Source organism: Schistocerca gregaria, chromosome 2 (assembly GCF_023897955.1).
Source record: "Schistocerca gregaria isolate iqSchGreg1 chromosome 2, iqSchGreg1.2, whole genome shotgun sequence".
NCBI classification, from domain to species: Eukaryota; Metazoa; Arthropoda; class Insecta; order Orthoptera; family Acrididae; genus Schistocerca; species Schistocerca gregaria.
The window spans coordinates 88,066,129-88,091,297 of NC_064921.1; the positions used below are offsets into that span (position 1 = coordinate 88,066,129).

Consider the following 25,169-nt stretch of genomic DNA (forward strand, 5'->3'; position numbering starts at 1 on the left):
TTTTCAATATGGTGCAGATGTAAACATTAGGCTTCACTACTGATCAGACTGTAACCATAATCAGATTTTATGCTTCGCCAACTATTAACCGAATCGCCACCTTGCACCCTAACGTAGACCTCAGGCTGCACCACATATCAGTGTGTTACCACAACCAAGATTTCAGAGGGAACTGAAAATTCAATTCACACGTGCCTAATTTGATTTGCCTAAAAGTTTGTAGATGTTTTATTTAGGTTTCATTTATACTTGTAATGCATCTGAAATGTCTTATACTACTGTGCTGAATGTTCAAATGAAAAATAAATAAAACTGTTATAAATGCAAAGTATGATGTTACTGGTTTTTTTTTTTTTTCCCTGCCCATGTGACCTGTGCTACAGATCAGTCTGTCATCACAACAAAGTTTTTTTAGCATTACATTCAATGGCTTCGTGAACTCACAACCAAACTATTACCTTCCAACCTAACCTATACCTTGGACTAAACGACAAACTATCACAACCAGACTGTATTGTTTTCATATTTTTTTGTCTATGCCAACTAGCAACAAAGTTGAATATATGAACGAAATGGTGGCATGACAGCAGCCATTAGCATTATGTCACTAGTCAAAGCTGACAACTCTGATCAAACATTCCTCGTGATCACAGTATTTTATGTATGCTTGTGAAAGACCGATATGAGTGACAACTTAATGATAAGGGTTATGCATACAGCCAGACAAAGTGAAGTACCAAAATTGTTCGCCGAATTTCTCACTATCAAAAATCTACATTATGCTCTAAAGGAAGATTAGCAAACCACACCAGGAAACCATGGCAAGAAATTATAATGTGTGAAATTGCAAATTGTTATAATTGAAGAAGTCTTGAAGACAATGTGAGTGATGGATAAAGGGCAGAAGATGATGAATAAAACAAGAATACGAACAAATACAAGGAGCGGCAGAATGTTTAATAATTTCACTGAAAATACATGGATCGTTGAAAACTATAACAAATTATATAGCCTATGTAGTTCGCTGTAAAGTTGGACAGTCATCGATACAATGAGGATGTCGACTTGAGTCAATGTCAAATGTAACAGACTATCGTCATCTGATACTAGAGGCAACTAGGACATGGACTGCTGTGTGATAGCTGCCATACAACACCGAAAACCAAATAACGCACGTTCAGTCCTTTGCGATATGTAAGAACACGAAACGGTGTGCTAGCAGAGAGTGTCTACGAAAACTTTGTAAGATAAGCGTTTAGCATCCAACCGAGGATGGAATCAAAATAATCTACGTTTGCTAATACTTTATAACATTGCCTTCAAACTCGTTAGCTATAAAACAAAAACTTACCGACGAATGCCAACACACAAGATCTTATGAAATAAATGAGCCATTCTTGTTATATTTATCACATGGCTACCATCTGAATGTAAAAAATCTTCAGCAACGATTCTCACGTGCAATCGTGCAGACGCAAGTTGACAGTAAACATTGGGTCAAAGCTACGATAACGCACAAGTAAATCCACTTTCCATAGGCAACGAAAACTTGCACAAGTATTGCCCAGGCATAGCAATGGTCAGTCATCTACTCACTGTTACGCAAACTAGCCTAACAAAAAAGTTAACTGCCATTCAACTATAAAGGCCAGTCTATACACACCAAACTGTCTGCGCAAATATCTGTGCACATCGTATCTACGTAGACGAGTCGTAACGCACTGAGCGAAATTTTACGCAGCAGTCACATGTGTTCTAACATGGAAGTTGGAGTTGGAGATTTGAACTAAGTTGCTCAAACTTGTCAACTCAAAACACGTCTGTTCAGAAAAATCGTAGCGTGTGGACTGGAAATCGTCGTGAATCCTGCACACGTCTGATTAGTACAAGTGCTCCTCTTTCCGAGCATATTTAATTCTGGAACGACCAATATGCGTCAGCAGCGCTTTAGAGAGTTAATCGCTAAATACATTCAAGTACACTGCCTGGCAAAGAAAGTAAAGCATCCAGAAGCGGAGGAGATAACAAAATGAAACTTCAGTGTCGAGGGACGATTAATAACTTGGAAATATGAGTTTCTTGATCAGTATGACGTTGTACCCTCTCTGACCTAGTTGCATGCATTAATTCGATTGAGAAGGTAGCCGTAAAAACTTGTATTCTGTCCCGAGGCAAAGCGGTCCATAACTGTTGTAACTGGTCAATGATATCCTGGATACTGATACTCATATGGAGCTGATGTCAGAGCTAGTCCCACACATGTTCTTTCAGAGACAGATCTGGGATCTTGCTAGCCATGATAATACCTCAGCATAATGCAGAATTCATAGACACATGTGTTATGCATGAATGAGCATTGTCCTCTTGAAAAGTGTCACTATGATACTGGGACATGACAGGTTAAACATGAGGTGCATCCTGCTCATCACCTACCATTGTGCCATCAGAATTTCCTCATCACTCTTAACCATGACTTGAGCCATACTCGATGGCTCCCCATACCAAGACATCAGGGGTAACACTGCTGTGTCTCTCTAAAACAATGGAAAAATGGGACCTCTCGCCAGGTCATCACAATGATGGTCATCTGGGGTAGTGCAGAACGCAACACTGAATACAGTGCAATGCCATTCATCAACAGTCCATGCTTCCTGGTCATGTCACCACTCCAAATGCTGCTGGCTGTGTTGCGGGGCTAATAGCATCATATGTATCGAACAGTAATTCTCTAGTAAGGCCACTGCTAGTCTCCAACCAGCGGTGGAGAATAACACAAAATGTTGCAGGGAGTCCACACTTATACACAGGTGGCAGGGGCAGATGTGAAGGTATTAAGTGAGCTTGGTGCACTATATGTCAGTCCTCCCTAGTGATGTCAGCTGTAATCAATTGGAACCCTAATGGTGTGTATACCTGCCATTACATTTCCATATATTCCAACATCGAGTCACTGTCTCATGCCAGTGCCCCATAAATCTCGATATTGCTTTATTCAACCAGTGGGGCATATGGAGCCCCAATATGAGGCCCCTTTCAGATTCTGTCAGGTACTGACAACTCTGTCCCACGAGAGTATGCAGCATCTCTGTGTCCTTCACAGTGACCACTCAACACCTGACACTGCGCACACCCCTGATATTGCACCGCAAATGTGAAAATGAAAAGTGCTGTTGATGTGCGGTTTTCTCAAATGAAATGGTATCCAAGGGCTCATATTGTTAGCCAATATCATATTCTAATAATACTTCGAAAGTGTATTTTTTGTGCAAACTTACGTGTACCCTAGGTACAATGTTGTTATGTTTGCTTACACTGTGAGTGTTTACTCTTTGAGTGAATTGCGATGTGCTAGTCAGTCAGTGTGGTCAGCCCAAGGAGTAAGTCATGAATGGGCGACGGTATTTACCAATGCAGAAAAAGCTGATATGCTCATGGGGTATGGAGAGTGTAGGAAGAATGCAGTTAGTTCCTGTACAGTGTATTTGGTAAGATATCCAGATCGACATTAATCATCTGAGCAATTCTATATGCACTTCTTCAAACACATAAGTGAAAGTGTTAGCGCAACACCTAGACAATATAACAGAAGGAAACAAGTTATGACAAAAGACAGGGAAATTACATTCTTGCTGCTGTTGCAGATGATCCTCCTGTGCAATCACACAAGAAAGTGCCATGAGTCCGGCAAGTGTCCTATGCATTCTCCATCGATATAGGTTCCGTCCCTGTTACAACTCTCTCCATCGAGAGCTGCATAGAAACGATTATGAAAATAATGTTGAATTCTGTACATGGGCACTAAGACAGGATACTTCAGATGTATCATGTATCTTGTTTAGTGATGAAACCACATTTACCATAAATGGTCAGGTAAACCACTGAAACATGCACTATTGATCTCCATTGGCTTCGTCCTGTGGAAAATCAGCGTCCATGGAATGTAAATGTGTGGTATGGTATAGTGAACCTTAAGTTCATTGGCCTGATTTTCATAGAACGAACAGTGAAAGCAAAAAAATATTGCAGACTCCTAACAGCCTATCTTCCGAGGATACCAGATGACATTGCTTGGCAGACTAGGAGAAAACTATGGAGCCAACATCATGGCTGTCCAGCCCATAGTGCAAGAAGTACAGCAGCATGTCACCACAAATTGTTTCCAAATCATTGGACTGTACGCAAGAACGTGTGTCTTGGCTGAGTCATTATCTGGACTTGACACCAGTAGGCTTTTTTCTGTGGGGAGAGCTGAAAGACATTGTCTACAAGAACATTCAAACTATACCTGATGATATACAAATATGCATTACTACAGCCTGCTCGAACATCTCCACTGAAATGCTAGAACATTTGTAGCAGTCACTCCATACGAAACTGGAAGCATGTATTGACGTTGCCAATTGTCATTTTGAACCAGCCTGTGATGGTCAATTGTCTCGTTACTGATCAGAATCCACGCAGCTAGTCTATGCACTTATGTTGTTCTTTAGTACAGTACTGCAGGTACTGTACAACTGTGAGTGTGGGAACTTTTCAAAATGTTGTTTATTGTAAAAGAGTCGCACTAGACTCCTGCAACAAACACCACTGGCATTCTCATACATTCTCATTTACCAATCATTGGTTTGTTAATTCGAGGTGGCATGGTGGTTAGCACACTGGACTCGCAATTGGGAGGGCGACGGTTCAATCCCACGTCCGGCCATCCTGATTTAGGTTTTCTCTGATTTCCCTAAATCGCTCCAAGCAAATGCTGGGATGATTCATTTCAAAGGGCATGGCCAAATTCCTTCACCATCCTTCCTTAATCCGATGACACCGATGACCTCGCTGTCTGGTCTCCTCCCCCCAAAACAACCCAACCACACTCAACAGGCATTGCTATATTTAGAAAAGTGAATGTCTACATACAAAATACACTTTCTAAGTGTTCTTACAATTTGTTTATTGACTGACAATACGAACTTCTGACTACCAATCATTCTGCGAAAACTGCGCATCAATAGCACTTGCCATTTCCGTAGTATTTGTGGTGCAACTTTTAGTTTGGTTGAGTTGGCGGATGGGACCAAACAGCGACGTCATCGGTCCCATCAGATTAGGGAAGGATGGGGAAGGAAGTCGGCCTTGTCTTTTAAAAGGAACCACCCCAGGATTTGCCTGATTTAGGGAAATCGCAGAAAACCTAAATCAGGATGGCCGGACGAGGGTTTGATCCGTCCTCAGGAATGCGACTCCAGTGTGCTAATCACTGCGTCACCTTGCTCCGTTAAATTTTAGGTAATTAATCCTGTATACCCTTCCAGTCCTGGTAACAATACTTAACACACAGAAAACTAACGCTTTCTGTTGGTCATTCTGTCACTGAAAACTGCGACTTTAATCACTTAATTACCCGCTGATAATGGTGTGTAGGTGTACCAAGTTACATTTATATCCGTCCCCCCCCCCCTCCATGTCTTCTGGGTGCTTCACTTTTTTTTGTGAGACAGTGTGTGTAGGTGTCACATACGTTAGTGGAAAGTTAAGGGCGAAGTGTAAAGAGGTCGCAGTAAGAAGGCAGTTGCTTATAAAGAAAAGCTGAGAACACTTGACACTGCGGCAAACAGATAAACGGAAATAAAAACAGATTCTTTATGGAACATTTATTGCAAAATGTTAAACAAAGGAACGCAAACTATTCGACCTAGCACTGTATAACCAAATATGTAAGCCAAGTTCGTGGTATGTTGACCTCCCGTGCTTTCTGATCTGTCTACATATAGGGAGAGTCAGTAGAAATATGATTGGGGACGAGACTGGACAAGCAATTTCACTGAAAATGAATTATTATGACCGCCAATAGATATTTGTATGCCCTGTGACCAATCGCAAATAATTTCACCAGTCGTTACTGTATCTCACGACGTAAATTAGTGTGTGTAAGTTACCGTCGAATATCTTCACTGTTAAGGCCATTCTTGCCGTTTCTATAACTTAGTGCGTTTCTTTCTTTGTTTCTTTTTCTGCAAAAACTGTTATGATCACAGATCATAGAAAAAATTTTGTGCGTTACAAGCTAGGTGCTGAGCTGAAAACCTTTTGTGAGAATGTGGCGGATTGTCGTTGAAATTTCTTTCCTAGTTGGACAGATAGTTGGCCTACCATAAACTGAAACTGTGTCGTGTGTGCGCACGAGATTTGTGGATATTTTTTGCATGCACAATGCACATTCTGCACAGATACTTGTGCAAACAGGTAGTTTGTGTTTATATCTGTGGTCAGAGCGAAGAGCGCAATCTGTGTTTACTGTTTTGTATCGTTAGAGTCGGCCACGGGCCATGTGTTGCTGAGAGGAAGTTTGTTTTTGTGTATGCTTGCGTTATTGTCGTGGACAAGAACAATAGTTTATCTGATTTACCCCATCCCTCACAATGGATCCAGACCAGTCTGACGATGGCTTTGATTTTGAGGAAGAAGCCGAACCGTGTACAAGACTTACAGACGGCATAAATCTCCAGTAAGAGTGCTTTTGTCATAGTAATCATCTGTATAACGTATTGTTAATGATTTCTAACTGTATGGGTTCTAAAACCAAATAAACCTGAATGGTATTGTAAAAAATAAAGTACGCGAGTTTGTCTTACAGTGCTTGTACATATGACTTCACTCTTCCAAAGTGATAGATTCTGTTGGTCGAGTGAAGATCATGTCAACATTGGTAATCACGTCAAGGTTTATTAGAGCGCTTCTAAAACCATTGTAAAAACCACGAAACATTAATATGTGGCAAATTTCGATCGCTGAATATCAGTTACAATAAACTTACGCGGGCATGTTGATGTGGGTGTGGATAGAATTTTGTGTAGCCAACTCCTCATGGATAGTTCATACTATCAGGATACTACAACACCAACATCCAGAGCAAAGCAAGGGACAGGTAGTAAAAATTTTGAGGAGTAGTTACCTGAAACAAATTGTTTGTGAATCTGGGGACATTATACAGTAGGGACTTAACTGAATGAGGCAGTGCTGCCCTGAAGTCACTGGCCTCATATTTGGGAGGATGGAGTTGCTCTGTCCATCCATTCTGGTTTGGGTTTTACATAGTGTCCCTGGATTGCTAAGAAAAGTGCCGCCAGGATGGTTCCTTAATCAATACCACTGCCAGCGACCTGTCCTGCCCTCATAAAGCATGTTGTGTACAGTTTGCTGTGTCTGGTCTATTTTGATGTAGTGATTTGCACTTTATTACCTGAACAAATGCCATATTGTTGTGAGATGACAATTGGATGAAGAAATAAATTAAACATATGAGAGTCCTTTTTTCTAATGATTTCATGCCTTTATAAAAAAAATTGATAGCAGCATAAAATGTTACTGTATATTTTATTTTGTTCTTATAGTGTTATATAGTAGAAATGTTCAATTCAATTGGTATTGTTTCAGAGAACTGATAAGTAACTCCTCTGCAACATTTGAGGTAAACACGAGTAGTGAAGCTGCACTTGAAGAGAGTTATGGAAGTTACTTCAGTGAAAAAGATGTACTGGACTATGTCAATTTAGACTGTGTTGATGCCGGTTCAGATGATGAAGCAATAGGGCAAGGAGCTCCGGAGAATACACCATTTGAAAGAATTGCTACCAAAATGAAGAACATTACAGAAGATGGAAAAGTTAAGAAAAGAGTAAGTATTTATAGTCTTCTGTCAATTATACTTTATCTGTGTAGATTACAATTCAACCCTGTGTAGGGGATATTTACTGGTTGGGATGAGAAGCAAAGACTTTCCTCCCTTGAACATGAGTCTGGGTGACTTTTCTAAACCCTCCACATTCCCTAAACCTCACCAGTCCTTTAATTTCATTACTCTTCCTTAACCTTCGAGCCTTCTAATCAGAAAATAAACTAGATCACACCTTCTATTCTGTTCACCATTGTCACATGACTCGCTATCTCAGGTGCCAGTTGCCCCAGTTAGTTGTGGACAGCACTTGGAGCCGATAACTTAACAGATATGGTTTGATTGTGTATTTTGTCTGTGTACTGCATGTTTTACATGACAATGTTCTAATTTAGCTGTGAATCCTGTCAGAAAAGTGGTAATGCTATTACCATGCAGCTAAGTATATCCAATACTGCATGTTAAATGGCAGTGTGGAATTATTTCCAGAAAGCATAGTCCATATCAGTTCAGGCAGGCTAAGAAAAAATCTTACCTCCATTGTCACAGATGTTACTGAATTTAGCGTATGTTAATCTGAAGGGCTAAATAAGAAACATGTATCATTTTGTTTTCTCAAAAAAAAAAAAAAATAAATAAATAAATAAATAAATAAAATAAAATAATCTGCTCTGAGATACAACCCAGTGGTTCGTGGTGTGGGTTCCTGTGGACATGTCCTAGTTCATGAACCACAGGCAATATATGAGTGGCCAAGTAAGTGGTCCCGACAGTCAGGATTCCAGGTACTTTGTGCTCATACGGCAAAGACTACCAAATCCACCGGTTAGTCCCTCAACCGTTAGGGGTAAAACCCAATGGGACTCGTGGCAAGTAAGGCTAGCAACCTGCTTTCCTGCTACTTTAAATATGATGCTGGCAACAATCAGAGCAAAATGCCTCGGACCTTTGGAGGTGACGGAGTCCCACCTCTAACCGACAAACCAGGAACTCCTAAGATACGACTTGGCAAACACATGGTAATGAGATGGGGAGCTGTTAATATCAATGGGTGCTACTCTGGTAAGAAGGTAGAGCTGGCAGATGCTGCAAGTAAGATAGGGCTGAACGTTTTAGCTGTTAGTGGCATTCGGGTAAGGGGTGAAAAAGAAGAGGAAGTGGGAGAATACAAGGTCTACCTGTTAGGAGTCAAAGCAGGAATAGCACAATGGGGTGTAGGGCTTTACATCAGGAAAGAAATGGAACCCAGCGTAGTTGCAATAAGGTATGTAAACGAACGACTGATGTGGATAGATTTGACAGTGTCTAGCAAGAAAATTAGGATTGTGTCAGTATATTCGCATTGTGAAGCGACAGATCAAGATAAGATGGATAGTTTTATGAGGCACTCACTGATGTAGTTGTTAGAGTAAAGGACAAGGACAGTGTTCTGCTCATGGGTGATTTTAATGCCAGGATTGGAAATCGAACAGAAGGGTATGAAAATGTTATGGGTAAATTTGGAGAGAATATGGAGGCCAACAGGAATGGGAATCAACTCTTGGATTTCTGTAATCACAAACTCCTTTTTTAAACATAAGAACATTTACCAGTATACTTGGGAAGGCAGGGGAACCAGATCTGTCATTCACTATATAACAACAGATCAGGAATTCCGGAAGGCTGTGAGGGACACACGTGTATTTAGGGGATTCTTTGATGACACTGATCGTTATTTAATCTGCAGTGAAATTGGGACTGTGAGGCAGAAAGTGCAGGAGGTCAGGTCCATATGTAGGAGGATAAGAGTGAAGAAACTTCAGGATAAGGAAATCAGGCATGTGAAGAAACTTCAGGATAAGGAAATCGGGCACAAGTATATAACAGCGATCTCAGAAAGGTACCAGTTAGTTGAATGTAGTCAAATACAGTCATTGGAAAAGGAATGGACAAGGTACAGGGACACAGTACTAGAAGTGGCTAAAGAATGTTTTGGAACAGTAGTGTGTAAAGGTAGGATGAAGCAAACAGCTTGGTGGAATGACACAGTCAAGGGAGCCTGTAAAAGGAAAAAGAAGGCGTATCAAAAATGGCTACATACTAGAACTCAGGTAGACAGAGAAAGTTATGTTGAAGAAAGAAACAATGCTAAACAGATCATTGCAGCATCGAAGAAGAAATCTTGGGAAGACTTAGGTTGGAGACTATGGGTCAAGCTGCTGGATAACCATTCTGGAGTGTAATTAGCAGTCTTCGAAAGGGAGGTAAGAAGGAAATGACAAGTATTTTGGACAGGTCAGGAAAACTGCTGGTGAATCCTGTGAATGCCATGGACCGATAAAGGGAATATTTTGAAGAGTTGCTCAATGTAGGTGAAAATACGATCAGTAATGCTTCTGATTTCGAGGTAGAATGGGATAGGAATGATGATGGAAATAGGATCACATTTGAGGAAGTGGAGAAAATGGTCAATAGATTGCAGTGCAATAAAGCAGCTGGGGTGGATGAAATTAAGTCAGAACTCATCAAATACAGTGGAATGTCAGGTCTTAAACGGCTACACAGGATAATTGAAACGGCCTGGGAGTCGGGACAGGTTCCATCAGACTGGACAAAAGCAGTAATCACACCAATCTTTAAACATGGAAACAGAAAAGATTGTAACAACTACAGAGGTATCTCTTTAATCAGCGTTGTGGGTAAAATCTTCTCAGGTATTGTTAAAAGGAAAGTGCGAGTATTAGTTGCGGACCAATTGGATGAAAATCAGTGTGGGTTTAGGCCTCTTAGAGGTTGTCAGGACCAGATCTTTAGCTTACGGCAAATAATGGAGAAGTGTTATGAGTGGAACAGGGAATTGTATCTATGCTTTATAGATCTAGAAAAGGCATATGACCTGGTTCCTAGGAGGAAGTTATTGTCTGTTATGCGAGATTATGGAATACGAGGCAAACTTTTGCAAGCAATTAAAGCCCTTTACATGGATAGGCAGGCAGCAGTTAGAGTTGACGGTAAATTGTGTTCATAGTTCAGAGTAGTTTCAGGGGTAAGACAAGGCTGCAACCTGTCTCCATTGTTGTTTATATTGTTTATGGATCATATGTTGAAAACAACAGACTGGCTGGGTGAGATTAAGATATGTGAACCCAAAATAAGCAGTCTTGCATATGCGGATGACTTAGTTGTGATGGCAGATTCTATTGAAAGTTTGCAAAGTAATATTTCAGAGCTAGATCAGAAATGTAAGGACTATGGTATGAAGATTAGCATCTCCAAAACGAAAGTAATGTCAGTGGGAAAGAAATATAAACGGATTGAGTGCCAAATAGGAGGAACAAAGTTAGAACAGGTGGACGGTTTCAAGTACTTAGGATGCATATTCTAACAGGATGGCAACATAGTGAAAGAAGTGGAAGCGAGGTGTAGTAAAGCTAATGCAGTGAGCGCTCAGTTACAATCTACTCTCTTTTGTAAGAAGGAAGTCAGTACCAAGACTAAGTTATCTGTGCACCGTTCAATCTTTCGACCAACTTTGTTGCATCGGAGCGAAAGCTGGGTGGTTTCAGGTTACCTTATCAACAAGGTTGAGGTTACGGATGTGAAAGTAGCTAGGATGATTGCAGATACTAGTAGATGGGAACAATGGCAGGAGGGTGTCCACAATGAGGAAATCAAAGAAAAACTCGGAATGAACTCTATAGAAGTAGCAGTCAGGGCGAACAGGCTTAGATGGTGCGGTCATGTTACACATATGGGAGAAGCAAGATAACCCAAGAGACTCATGGTTTCGGCAGTAGAGGGTAGGAGGAGTCGAGGCAGACCACGGAGAAGGTACCTGGATTCGGTTAAGAATGATTTTGAAGTAATAGGTTTGACATCAGAAGAGGCACCAATGTTAGCACTGAATAGGGGATCATGGAGGAATTTTATAAGGGGGCTATGCTCCATACTGAACGCTGAAAGGCATAATCAGCCTTAAATGATGATGACGATGATGATGAGATACAGCCCACCGAAGATGACAATGCACATACCATTTTGAAGATGTGAATTTTGGGAAGAAAATTAAAATGCTGTATCTCTGGAACAGTTCTAGATTTTTTTTTTTAATTTGAAAGATAATTGCTTTATGATTACAAAGAAATCTTCCATTTGGACTTATCTGTCAAAGTTCTTTTACTATAGCATCCTGAACTGTTTTTATAATTTATGGGAATTTATTTTTTCCAAAAATTCCAATCCATATTTTTTTCCCCTATTGATTAGTACCATATAGTCCTACATTCCCTGAAAAGGAGAGCTTCCACTTTTAAGTTGAACAGATTTTATAAACAATTGAAATTTTTGCCATACGTAAAACCTATTTTATTACCACATTATCACATAACAGGCTCATACAAATCATAACCTAGCATTATTTAATATAATTTTAGTTCTGGAAGGTGAGTTAGAGACTCATTTTTCAAGCATTTTAAATGATTCCAAAATGCATGTGAAAGGTCCGAAGACTTGAAGGTTTCAATTTATACAACTTCTGTGCACTCTGTTTTGTACTAAACTAAAAATGTGTTCCGCTGCTTCAGTATCTTCCTTTGATATAGAGTGCTACCTTTCTGTTGAATCAATAGGAACTGGAGCACTTACAATCTTCAAAACATTGTGAACAGGAAGTGAGCACTGATGGCATTGTTGCCGTCCTTCAGCTGGAAACCTATTCCAACAGCTGATCCATGTGTCTTCTGAATTCCTTTCACAGGAATAGTTTGTTTGGACCATCAGGCATCATCCAACTGGGAACTAGTTACAGGTGGGACCCCACAAGGTTCCATCTTAGGGCACTTACTTTTTCTTGTGTATATCAATGACCTTCATCATTAATGTTACCAGTTGCTAAGTTTGTTTTTTTTTGCCGATGATACAAACATTGCAATAAGTAGCAAATCAAGTATAGTCTTAGAATGATCAGCTAATAAAATAGTTGTGGGCATTAATCACTGGTTTCTAGCCAATCCATTGTCACTAAACTTTGAAAAAAAACACACTAAATGCTGTTCAGAACTTGTAAGGGGTGTCCCACAAGTATATGCGTAACATATGATGACAAGCAGATAGAAGAAGTGGACAACGTTTAATTCTAGGGGATTACAGCTTGATAATAAATTCAACTGGGAGGAGCACACCACAGAACTGCTGAAGCATCTAAACAAATCTCTATTTGCAATGCAAATTCTGTTGGACATGTTGTTGTGGTCTTCAGTCCTGAGACTGGTTTGATGCAGCTCTCCATGCTACTCCATGCAAGCTTCTTCATCTCCCAGTACCTACTGCAGCCTACATTCTTCTGATCTGCTTGGTGTATTCATCTCTTGGTCTCCCTCTACGATTTTTACCCTCCACGCCGCTCTCCAATACTAAATTTGTGATCCCTTGATGCCTCAGAACATGTCCTACCAACCGATCCCTTCTTCTAGTCAAGTTGTGCCACAAACTTCTCTTCTCCCCAATCCTACTCAACACCTCCACATTAGTTATGTGATCTACCCATCTAATCTGCAGCATTCTTCTGTAGCACCACATTTCGAAAGCTTCTATTCTCTTCTTGTCTAAACTATTTATCGTCCATGTTTCACTTCCATACATGGCTACACTCCAGAAGCGACTCCCTGACACTTAAATCAATACTCGATGTTAACAAATTTCTCTTCTTCAGAAACGCTTTCCTTGCCATTACCAGTATGCATTTTATATCCTCTCTACTTCGACCATCATCAGTTATTTTGCTCCCCAAATAGCAAAACTCCTTTACTACTGTAAATATCTCATTTCGTAATCTAATACCCTCAACATTACCCGACTTAGTTCGACTGCATTCCATTATCCTCGTTTTGTTTCTGTTGATGTTCATCTTATATCCTCCCTTCAAGACACCATCCATTCCGTACAACTGCTCTTCCAAGTCCTTTGCTGTCTCTGACAGAATTACAATGTCATCGGCAAACCTCAAAGTTTTTATTTCTTCTCCATGGAATGTAATACATACGCCGAATTTTCTTTTGTTTCCTTCACTGCTTGCTCAATATACAGATTGAATAACATCGGGGAGAGGCTACAACCCTGTCTCACTCCCTTCCTAACCACTGCTTCCCTTTTGTGCCCCTCGACTCTTATAACTGCCATTTGGTTTCTATACAAATTGTAAATAGCATTTCGCTCCCTTTATTTTACCCCTGCCACATTCAGAATTTGAAAGAGAGTATTCCAGACAAAATTGTCAAAAGTTTTCTCTAAGCCTACAAATGCCAGAAAATGATGTTTGCCTTTCTTTAATCTACCTTCTAAGATAATCCGTAGGGTCAGTATTGCCTCACGTGTTCCAATATTTCTATGGAATCCAAACTGATCTTCCCCAAGGTCGGCTTCTACTACTTTTTCCATTTGTCTGTAAAGAATTCGTGTTAGTATTTTGTAGCCATGACTTATTAAACTGATAGTTCGATAATTTTCACATCTGTCAACACCTGCTTTCTTTGGGATTGGAATTATTGTATTCTTCTTGAAGTCTGAGGGTATTTCGCCTGTCTCATACATCTTGCTCACCAGATGGTAGAGTTTTGTCAGGACTGGCTCTCCTAAGGCCGTCAGTAGTTCTAATTGAATGTTGTCTACTCCCTGGGCTTTGTTTCGACTCAGTCTTTCAGTGCTCTGTCGAACTCTTCATGCAGTATCATATTTCCCATTTCATCTTCATCTACATCTTCTTCCATTTCCACAATATTGTCCTCAAGTACATCGCCCTTGTATAAACCCTCTATATCCTCCTTCCACCTTTCTGCTTTCCCTTCTTTGCTTAGAGCTGGGTTTCCATCTGAGCTCTTGATATTCATTCAAGTGGTTCTCTTTTCTCCGAAGGTCTCTTTAATTTTCCTGTAGGCATTTAATCTCTAGCCATCCCTGCTTAGCCATTTTGCACTTCCTGTCAATCTCATTTTTGAGACGTTTGTATTCCTTTTTGCCTGCTTCATTTACTGCATTTTTATATTTTATCCTTTCATCAATTATATTCGAGGATTTCTACTAGCCCTCGTCTTTTTACCTACTTGATCCTCTGCTGCCTTCACTACGTCATCCCTCAAAGCTACCCATTCTTCTTCTACTACATTTCTTTCCCTCATTCCTGCCATTTGTTCCCTTACTCTCTTCCTGACACTGTGTACACCCTCTGGTTTAGCCAGTTGATCCACCTTTTTGCAGTTTCTTCAGTTTTAACCTATAGTTCATAACCAATAGATTGTGGACGGAGTCCACATCTGCCCCTGGAAATGTCCTACAATTTAAAACCTGAATGAAATTTTCACTCTGCAGCGGAATGTGCGCTGATATGAAACTTCCCGGCAGATTAAAACTGTGTGCCCGACCGAGACTCGAACTCAGGACCTTTGCCTTTCGCGGGCAAGTGCTCTACCAACTGAGCTACCGAAGCACGACTCACGCCCGGTACTCACAGCTTTACTTCTGCCAGTATCTCGTCTCCTACCTTCCAAACTTTACAGAAGCTCTCCTGTGAACCTTGCAGAACTAGCACTCCTGAAAGAAAGGATATAGTGGAGACCTGGCTTAGCCACAGCCTGGGGGATGTTTCCAGAATGAAATTTTCACTCTGCAGTGGAGTGTGCGCTGATATGAAACTTCCTGGCAAATTAAAACTGTGTTCCTGACTGAGACTCGAACTCGGGACCTTTGCCTTTCGGGCAAGTGCTCTACCATCTGAGCTACCGAAGCACGACTCACGCCCGGTACTCACAGCTTTACTTCTGCCAGTATCTCGTCTCCTACCTTCCAAACTTTACAGAAGCTCTCCTGCGAACCTTGCAGAACTAGCACTCCTGAAAGAAAGGATATAGTGGAGACATGGCTTTGCCACAGCCTGGGGGATGTTCCCAGAATGAAATTTTCACTCTGCAGCGGAGTGTGCGCTGATACGAAACTTCCTGGCAAATTAAAACTGTGTGCCCGATCGACTCGAACTCGGGACCTTTTTTCTTTCAGGAGTGCTAGTTCTGCAAGGTTCACAGGAGAGCTTCTGTAAAGTTTGGAAGGTAGGAGACGAGATACTGGCAGAAGTAAAGCTGTGAGTACCGGGCGTGAGTCGTGCTTCGGTAGCTCAGTTGGTAGAGCACTTGCCCGCAAAAGGCAAAGGTCCCGAGTTCCAGTCTCGGTCGGGCACACAGTTTTAATCTGCCAGTAAGTTTCAATTTAAAACCTGGTTCCTAAATCTCTGTCTTATCATTACATAATCTATATGATACCTTTTAGTACCTCCAGGGTTCTTCCATGTATACAACCTTCTTTCACGATTCTTGAACCAATTGTTAGCTTTGGTTAAGTTATGCTCTGTGCAAAATTCTGCCAGGTGGCTTTCTCTTCATTTCTTAGTTTTCTGGACACAAAAATGTACAATAAGAATTATATGTGGTGTGAACTCAAGAACATCCTGCAGAGGCCTATTTAGGGAACTAGGGATACTGACTACTGTTTCCTAATATATTTTTCCTTAATGAAATTGTCATTAAAAATATATCACTTTTTTAAACCAACAGCTCAGTTCATTGAATCAATACTAGAAATAAAAATAATCTTCACAAGGATTTAAAATAGCTTACTCTTGTACAGAAAGGTGTGCATTATTCAGGAACACACATTTTCAATATCTTGCCAGCAGCCATAAAAAGCTTAACAACCATTGAAATTCAGTTTAAGAAAAGCCTACAGGATTTATTGTTGGCCAACTCCTCCTACTCCATTGATGAATTTCTCAGTGGAAACAATTTTGTGTGTGTGTGTGTGTGTGTGTGTGTGTGTGTGTGTGTGTGTGTGTGTAAACTACAATCTAATTTCTGCACCATTTCAGTGCAGTAATGTATTCATTGTAAATAAATATTGTAGTACACTTCTTATATGTTTATTACTTCATAGAAAAATTATATTATAAATTCAGTGCATTAATGCCATCTTAGTAAATGAGGTGTAAAATGATCCTTTCATACAGTGTTCATTAAAAAAAAAGACAGTTATTCCACTTGGGACCTGTGGAAGCTACATTAACTTATTTGCTTTAGTTGTAAATATTTGTCATATATTATTGTTTTTCCGGTGTGTTCTATATCCTAGAGGACCTCCTCACTACTGATCAATTGGAATGAAAGTAAATCTCATCTGATCCAATAAAAAACTGAAACCTGGTCATTACTCCAATGATACCCGTGTACTTTATGTGGTAGAATTACAGACCAATTCTCAGCAAAATCACGGTGAAGTGCTAAATGTAGTTCTTCAGCCTGTACACACCCTTTCACTTCTGCAATGTGTTTTCATTGCAATTTCTTCAGATGCTGGTGTGTTTCTGCTGTCACTCACCATTTAGCAAGTTTATCAGTGAAACTGTCAAAGACAACAGTTTTCTAAATTAGTTTATTTTCCTCCCATGTCTCATATGTAATTTTTGCAGAGTTATCTGCTGCATCTTCCAGGCAAGTACCTGTAAAGACAGCACTCCCTTTCCAGGGCAGTCAGCACATTCTTGAAACAAACAAGTCTCTTGCTTTACATCACAGACTACTAATGACTTCACACGCCCAACCAAGATGTCGTATGTCACGTGCTCCAGTAAGTTCTTCAAAGTTACCACACAAAGTTCAAAATTCACACAGTGCACACATAAACAGACATCTCTAGGTGGGCGTTGAACTACCCACCTGGGTTGTAGTGCATAAAATTTTGATTTTCCAATATGTAAAGTTGTATATTTGCCCTTATAATTTGCAAAAGTTTCTTTAATACTGCAAGTCACATACCTCTTCCCTTTCACAACTTTTGGCCTTCAGCTGTTACAGTTCTAGTGTTTTTTTGTTATCATTCTGGCGAGAACAGTCCCATTTATCTTCCAGATAAAATGACTGCACTATTTGAACTTGAGTTGCTTTTACAGGATGACCATTATAGGATCTTGTCTTTCAAAGACTCCTTTTGCAGATCTCACATTCCTTGATTTGTCTACCATGTAGTTTGATACTGCTGGAATGTGGTTCAAGATTGTTTTCTTTGACTATGTCTCTGCAATAATAGTTTAAACTTGTACCTTTTCACTGTAGGATGTACACTATTCAACAGCTGAATTGATATTTGTGAAAAATTCCTGGCAAGAGCTCCAAGAGTGCTTTGGTTCATTTTATTCTGAAGATGGAATTTCTACTTTGAAGAGTGTGGTCAGTTTTGCTGTAGTGTATTCACCCATAGCTTTAGTAATTTCTCTGCACTTTCTTGACGCATAGAGCATATAACTCGACTTCACTGACCATGGTTTGTTAACAGGACTTACACCTACCTCTGTAGTTGATTGATTTACAGTATTTAATTCTTCCTCTGTTGATACAAAATCTGCATCATCTGCACCATGGGAGGCTTCACCTTGTTCAGACGCTATCATTATTGTTATTCGTCACTGGAAACATCTTCATATAGCTCTTTTATTGATATGCAAATAGTCAGCACACTTCACTCTCCTGTGGCCCCAGTGAGAAGAAATTTCTAACGTCCTTTTCACAAAACACACTGCAGCTGTGTCAACTGGCAAATTCTACGCGAAAACACAGAACTCACTGGATGGTCTCATATCTCTTAGAAGCGGATGGTCTCATATCTCTTAGAAGCCTCTTCAGTAAGCAAATTAGCACTGAACACTACAACACAGAAACCTGAAATGAACAACCACAACAGAGAAACTTGACAGGAAACTACAACAAAGTGTAAGAAGTAACTGCAACAAAGAAAATGAAAAGAAATAACTGCAACAAAGTAAGTGATAATAAATAACTGCAATGCAACAAAGCCAGTAGAAATAAACATTGTGACAAAGAAATTAGTAAGAAACAACTTCAGTCAAGACATACATTGCCCTTGAAAGTTAAAAAATTATTTTTTTAAATGAAACCTGTCCAACTGAAAAGTGGAAGCTCTTCTATACAGAGAACATGATACTAATCAACAGAAAAAATCTAACTTTTCTGGATTGGCATTTTTGAAAAAAAGATTTTTTTTATAAATTATATGAAAAATTCAAAAGGCAACAGTAAAAGAACTTTGTCAGATATGTCCAAACGGAAGATACCATTGTAATCATAAAGCAGTTATCTTTAAAATTAAAAAAAACTCATACAAAATATCTAAAACTTTACAGATATACAGCATTTTAAAAACTTTTCCGAAATTTGCATCTTCAAAATGGTGTTCGCAGTGCCATCTTTGGAAGCCTGTATATCGTGGCAGGTGTTTTTTTTTTTTGGGGGGGGGGGGGGGGATAAATGTTTCTTACTTTTTCCTGAATTTTAACATATGCTAAATTCAATAACATCCGAGACTATGAATGTAACACCCCGTGCCTGAAGTGATACGGATTATGCCAAATTCAAACATAGATAGTAGCTGAAAAACTTAAAACAGTCAAAGAGTATGGCAAAAGCAATTCGTAACATTATTAAACAAAGAAAAATAGCCAACTAAAAAAGATAACAACCTAGGAAATAAGTGTAACAAACATAGTGACACTTCAGATCATTACACACCATATCAAGTGATTACTTTCCCCACTGTTGCAGCAAATATAGAACCCACCAACAAAATACCAAACTCAAATCTATTAGATTTAACTGCGCAAACACTGCATGGGAAAACAACAAGAATTAGTAGCGTGTGTTTTCTGCTAAATATGTGCTCTGCAATTTACCCTACAGTATGGTGGGGAATACTTTTGGTACCACTATCGTTCTGGCTGCCCCCTCCTGCACCCACACTCCCTTTTTGCCTCTATACTTCATAAACTTTCCATGTAATTCATAAATTTTCCATTCGGGATCAAAGAGATGAAACAGTTTTTGAGATAAAGCAATTGAAAGCTTTTGTTATAAAAACTGAGTACTTTCTAATAGCTTTTTGCAAACCTTTCTAAGGTAAATAAAAAGTAAAAAGTATATTTGATTCATTGTTGTTTTCTATTACATGTTACATATTCTTGTCACTTGTTGGACACTGATGAAATATTTTGTGAAATTATCCACAGCATTACCCCCACATTTGTCAAATTCTTAACTTAATGACTGATGCTTACAGCTTTAAGTAATATTAGAATATTAGAAAGTACTGCAGCTGTGTTGGTAATGTCTTTATCAATATAGATTACTATGAATGTGTGTTAGAGCTATTCAGTGACTGCAGTACACAAGAGAACTGTTTTTCAGCAAGTTTACTGTCAGTCTGTGAAGGAGAATACATAAAGGCCATTGGTGGTCTGCAGTAATACTTAAATTGTAATAAGAAATTGAGAGCTAACAGAAACAAGAATCATATGGTTAGTTTACTGTTTGTGCATTATTGTTTCAAACATGATAAAACGTAGACATTTGGGCAATTAATGTAAGCCAAAAGTGCCTTCCATGCAACAGCTAACATGATGAACTAGCAAACAATTAAAGGAAGCCAAAATAAGGAAAAGACATGAAGTATATTCCTGTGATTCGTAAATGTTTCCCTTGTTATCCAATTCATGAGCAGTGTTGAGTCCTTGATATAATGTGTGATACCTAGGAAGTACAACACTATTATTAAATAAATTATAAGTTCTTTTTCTTTTTGTTACTTATGCAGAGAGAACCATCATATCATAGAATATTGTCTTCAGGCACCAAATTTGAAATTCACGATCAGCATCGGAATACTTTAAAAATATTATATCAGTTTGATGTTTCCACTATTGCATTCCAGCAGTTGTAAGACATTTTACAGTTTTCCCATTTTCAGCGATTTTCTATTCCAAATTAGTTTCTTATGAAGCTGATTGAATTCTAGAATTTGAGTACGATTGACTGATCTGGACTTGTAACACTAACCAAAACGGCCTTGCTGTGCTGGTAGTGCGAACGGCTCAAAGCAAGGGGAAACTACAGCCGTTATTTTCTTCGAGAGCATGCAGCTTTTTCTGTCTGGTTAAATGATGATGGCGTTCTCTGGGGTAAAATAGTCCCCCATTTGGATCTCCGGGCGGGGACTACTCAAGAGGATGTCGTTATCAGGAGAAAGAAAACTGGCGTTCTACGGATCGGAGCGTGGAATGTCAGGTCCCTTAATCGGGCAGGTAGGTTAGAAAATTTAAAAAGGGAAGTGGATAGGTTAAAGTTAGATATAGTGGGAATTAGTGACGTTCAGTGGCAGGAGGAACAAGACTTTTGGTCAGCTGACTACAGGGTTATAAACACAAAATGAAATAGGGGTAATGCAGGAGTAGGTTTAATAATGAATAAAAAAAATAAGAATGCGGGTAAGCTACTACAAACAGCATTATTAACGTACTATTGTGGCCAAGATAGACACGAAGCCCACGCCTACCACAGTAGTACACGTTTATTTGCCAACTAGATCTGCAGATGACGAAGAAATTGGAGAAATGTATGATGAAATAAAAGAAATCATTCAGATAGTGAAGGGAGACAAAAATTTAATAGTCATGGGTGACTGGAATTCGTCAGTAGGAAAAGGGAGAGAAGGAAACATAGTACGTGAATATGGATTGGGGGTAAGAACTGAGAGGAAGCCGCCTGGTAGAATTTTGCGCAGAGCCCAACTTAATCATAGCTAACACTTGGTTCAAGAATCATGAAAGAAGACTGTATACATGGAAGAAACCTGGAGATGCTAAAAGGTATAAGATAGATTATGTAATGGTAAGACAGAGATTTAGAAACCAGGTTTTAAATTGTAGGACATTTCCAGGGGCAGATGAGGACTCTGACCACAATCTATTGGTTATGAACTGTAGATTAAAACTGAAGAAACTGCAAAAAGTTGGGAATTTAAGGCGGTGGGACCTGGATCAACTGACTAAACCAGAGGTTGTACAGAGTTTCAGGGAGAGCATAAGGGAACAGTTGACAAGAATGGGGGAAAGAAATACAGTAGAAGAAGAATGGGTAGCTTTGAGGGATAAAGTAGTGAAGGCAGCAGAGGATCAAGTAGGTAAAAAGACGAGGGCTAGTAGAAATCCTTGGGTAACAGAAGAAATATTGAATTTAATTGATGAAAGAAGAAATTATAAAAATGCAGTAAATGAAGCAGGCAAAAAGGAATACAGATGTCTCAAAAATGAGATCGACAGGAATGGCTAAGCAGGGATGGCTAGAGGACAAATGTAAGGATGTAGAGGCTTATCTCACTAGGGGTAAGATAGATACTGCCTACAGGAAAATTAAAGAGACCTTTGGAGATAAGAGAACCACTTGTATGAATATCAAGAACTCAGATGGAAACCCAGCTCTAAGCAAAGAAGGGAAAGCAGAAAGGTGGAAGGAGAATATAGAGGGTCTATACAAGGGTGATGTACTTGAGGACAATATTAGGGAAATGGAAGAGAATGTAAATGAAGATGAAATGGGAGATATGATACTGCGAGAAGAGTTCGTCAGAGCACTGAAACCCTTAGTCGAAACAAAGCCCTGGGAGTAGACAACATTCCATTAGAACTACTGACGGCCTTAGGAGAGCCAGTACTGACAAAACTCTACCATCTGGTGAGCAAGGTGTATGAGATAGGCGAAATAACCTCAGATTTAAAGAAGGATATAATAATTCCAATCCCAAAGAAAGCAGGTGTTGACAGATATCGAACTATCAGTTTAATAAGTCATGGCTGCAAAATACTGACGCGAATTCTTTACAAACGAATGGAAAAACTGGTAGAAGCCAACCTCGGGGAAGATCAGTTTGCATTCCGTAGAAATATTGGAACACGTGAGGCAATACTGACCGTACAACTTATCTTAGAAGAAAGATTAAGGGAGGACAAACCTACGTTTCTAGCATTTGTAGACTTAGAGAAAGCTTTTGACACTGTTGACTGGAATACTCTCTTTCAAATTCTAAAGGTGACAGGGGTAAAATACAGGGAGCGAAAGGCTATTTACAATTTGTACAGAAACCAGATGGCAGTTATAAGAGTCGAGGGACATGAAAGGAGAAGCCGTGGTTGGGAAGAGAGTGAGACAGGGTTGTAGCCTCTCCCTGATGTTATTCATTCTGTATATTGAGCAAGCAGTGAAGAAGATGAAAGAAAAATTCGGAGTAGGTATTAAAATCCACGGAGAAGAAATAAAAACGTTGAGGTTCGCCGATGACATTGTAATTCTGTCAGAGACAGCAAAGGACTTGGAAGAGCAGTTGAACAGAATGGGTAGTGTCTTGAAAGGAGGATATAAGATGAACATCAACAAAAGCAAAACGAGGATAATGGAATGTAGTCAAATTAAATCGGGTTATGCTGAGGGAATTAGATTAGGAAATGAGACACTTGAAGTAGTAAAGGAGTTCTGCTATTTGGGGAGCAAAATAACTGATGATGGTCAAAGTAGAGAGGATATAAAATGTAGACTGGCAATGGAAGGGAAAGCATTTGTGAAGAAGAGAAATTTGTTAACATCGAGTATAGATTTAAGTGTCAGGAAGTCATTTCTGAAAGTATTTGTATGGAGTGTAGCCATGTATAAAAGTGAAACATAAACGATAAATAGTTTGGACAAGAAGAGAATAGAAAGTTTTGAAATGTGGTGCTACAGAAGAATGCTGAAGATTAGATGGCTAGATCACATAACTAATGAGGAAGTGTTGAATAGGATTCTGGAGAAGAGAAGTTTGTGGCACATCTTGACTAGAAGAAGGGATCAGTTGGTAGGACATGTTCTGAAGCATCAAGGGATCACCAGTTTTGTATTGGAGGGCAGTGTGGAGGGTAAAAATCATAGAGGGAGGCCAAGAGACGAATACACTAAGCAGATTCCAAAGGATGTAGGTTGCAGTAGGTACTGGAAGATGAAGAAGCTTGCAGAGGATAGAGTAACATGGAGAGCTGCATTAAACCAGTCTCAGGACTGAAGACCACAACAACAACAACAGCAATGATTTCTATCACTCTGTTCTTGATGGAAGACGTTTTTTCTGTAGCATATCAGCCAGTGGTATCAAATTCACCCACATGTTCAATCTTTCTTTAGATGGTGGCATGCACTGTGTCTACTTTCATTTGTGAATTCCCAGACTCGAAAAAGTGTTGGGTGGTGGTTGAAATGGTCAGTATATTCACTGCATGCAGACACACAATGCTCATGTAGGCATTCCTGTTCTGGCAAGCAAGTAAAGTACTGCCTGCAAGTCGAATTCAGCCAGCACAGATTCAGATTTTTTTAAAACTCCCTTGCCATTGCTTTCCTTCTCATATGCTCTTCTTGTTCCCTTTTAAATACTTTATCTTTCTTTTGCTCAGCCAAATGATGAGTAAGCTTAAAAACATTTTATCACTCATATTTTTTGTGCCCTAAGTAACTTCAGACTAAATTCTGTTGTGGGTATCCTGCTGATACAACCATAATTTGTCTGTTGCCTTCCCTTCTTCATGGTACTGTTACCGATATAAATCTTACCTTATTTTAATGCTTGTATCAGCAGGTAAATAATTAGCTGTACATTGCTTCCTTTTGTTCCTTGTAACCTGTCTACTTTCTTCTGGTCTCTTTACACTTGGCTCATGATATCTTCCTCCATGTTTCTCAATTACATGATGAGAACTTTTTTTTAAGGTTTCAGAAATGTCAAATGTCTTGAGAAAAACATCATACATTCTTGAATCTTATCAGCTCTCTAATAAGATATAATTTCTTGATCTTCTTCCATTGTGAATTACCAGATTTTGTTCTCGCACTTCGTTTTTCTTCATCCTCAGGTAACTTACATAGGTAATGATCTTGTAGCTCACCTGATCCAAGATTGTAGCAGATGATATGGATATTTTGTCTGTCATGCTCAGTAAATGTACTGCTTCACTGTTGTTGACATTTAGAGTAATCTTTTGGCTTCGCGTTTCATGCAAGAACTTTGGACTTCTTGGAAGAAATATATGTCCTATGATACTGTTGATTGACTTTTTTTAATGTCTTTTCCATTCCTCTTTAAGAGCTACCCTTAAGTTTCCCTCTTTTGTGCTGTTCTCAACATCAGCATTATTATGGTGGTAACTTACTTGCACTCTAGTTACATCCTCAGCAATTTTTGTGGCATCTTTTACAAAGGAGGTTCTATGTTCAGCACTGCTGTCTGTAAATATAACAAAGCAAGTGTTAACTGTGGGTTCCAATAGCTTTCAGTACTTGTTTGGCTACCCGCCAGAAGCAGTAGCTTCATCTAGTTGATTGGAAAGCTCATCAACTGTATTTGAACCAAACATTCCTGATTGTCCCTTCATCCTTTTCACCTTGCAGTTCCTTGTCAGCTATTGACAGAAACAACAACAACAAAAACAACAACAACAACAACAGCAATAACAATAATGATGATAATAACTACTTAAAAACTTATACTAAGAAACAGGTTCTAATACTAATAAAATTCCACTAAATTCCATTCCTTCTCCTGGCACATTTTCACGGTCCTTCTT

The 25,169-nt window shown here is 39.4% G+C and overlaps 2 protein-coding genes across 3 annotated transcripts in view; one reads left to right on the forward strand and one right to left on the reverse strand.

Annotated features, from left to right (window-relative positions):
* Positions 1-1,616, reverse strand: part of LOC126336382 (CDP-diacylglycerol--glycerol-3-phosphate 3-phosphatidyltransferase, mitochondrial-like) — a 101,108-nt gene extending 99,492 nt beyond the window's left edge. Inside the window, exon 1 of one of the 2 annotated variants that reach the window (XM_050000000.1) lies at positions 1,352-1,616. In XM_050000000.1, coding sequence (XP_049855957.1) covers positions 1,352-1,395 — 44 coding nt within the window. In that variant the 5' untranslated portion in view covers positions 1,396-1,616. The remainder of the gene's footprint in view (positions 1-1,351) is intronic. The other variant, XM_050000001.1, reaches the window with a different exon arrangement.
* A 4,663-nt stretch (positions 1,617-6,279) lies between these two features.
* Positions 6,280-25,169, forward strand: part of LOC126336383 (inactive peptidyl-prolyl cis-trans isomerase FKBP6) — a 61,393-nt gene continuing 42,503 nt past the window's right edge. Inside the window, exons 1-2 of the mRNA XM_050000003.1 lie at positions 6,280-6,499; positions 7,429-7,669. Coding sequence (XP_049855960.1) covers positions 6,414-6,499; positions 7,429-7,669 — 327 coding nt within the window. The 5' untranslated portion in view covers positions 6,280-6,413. The remainder of the gene's footprint in view (positions 6,500-7,428; positions 7,670-25,169) is intronic.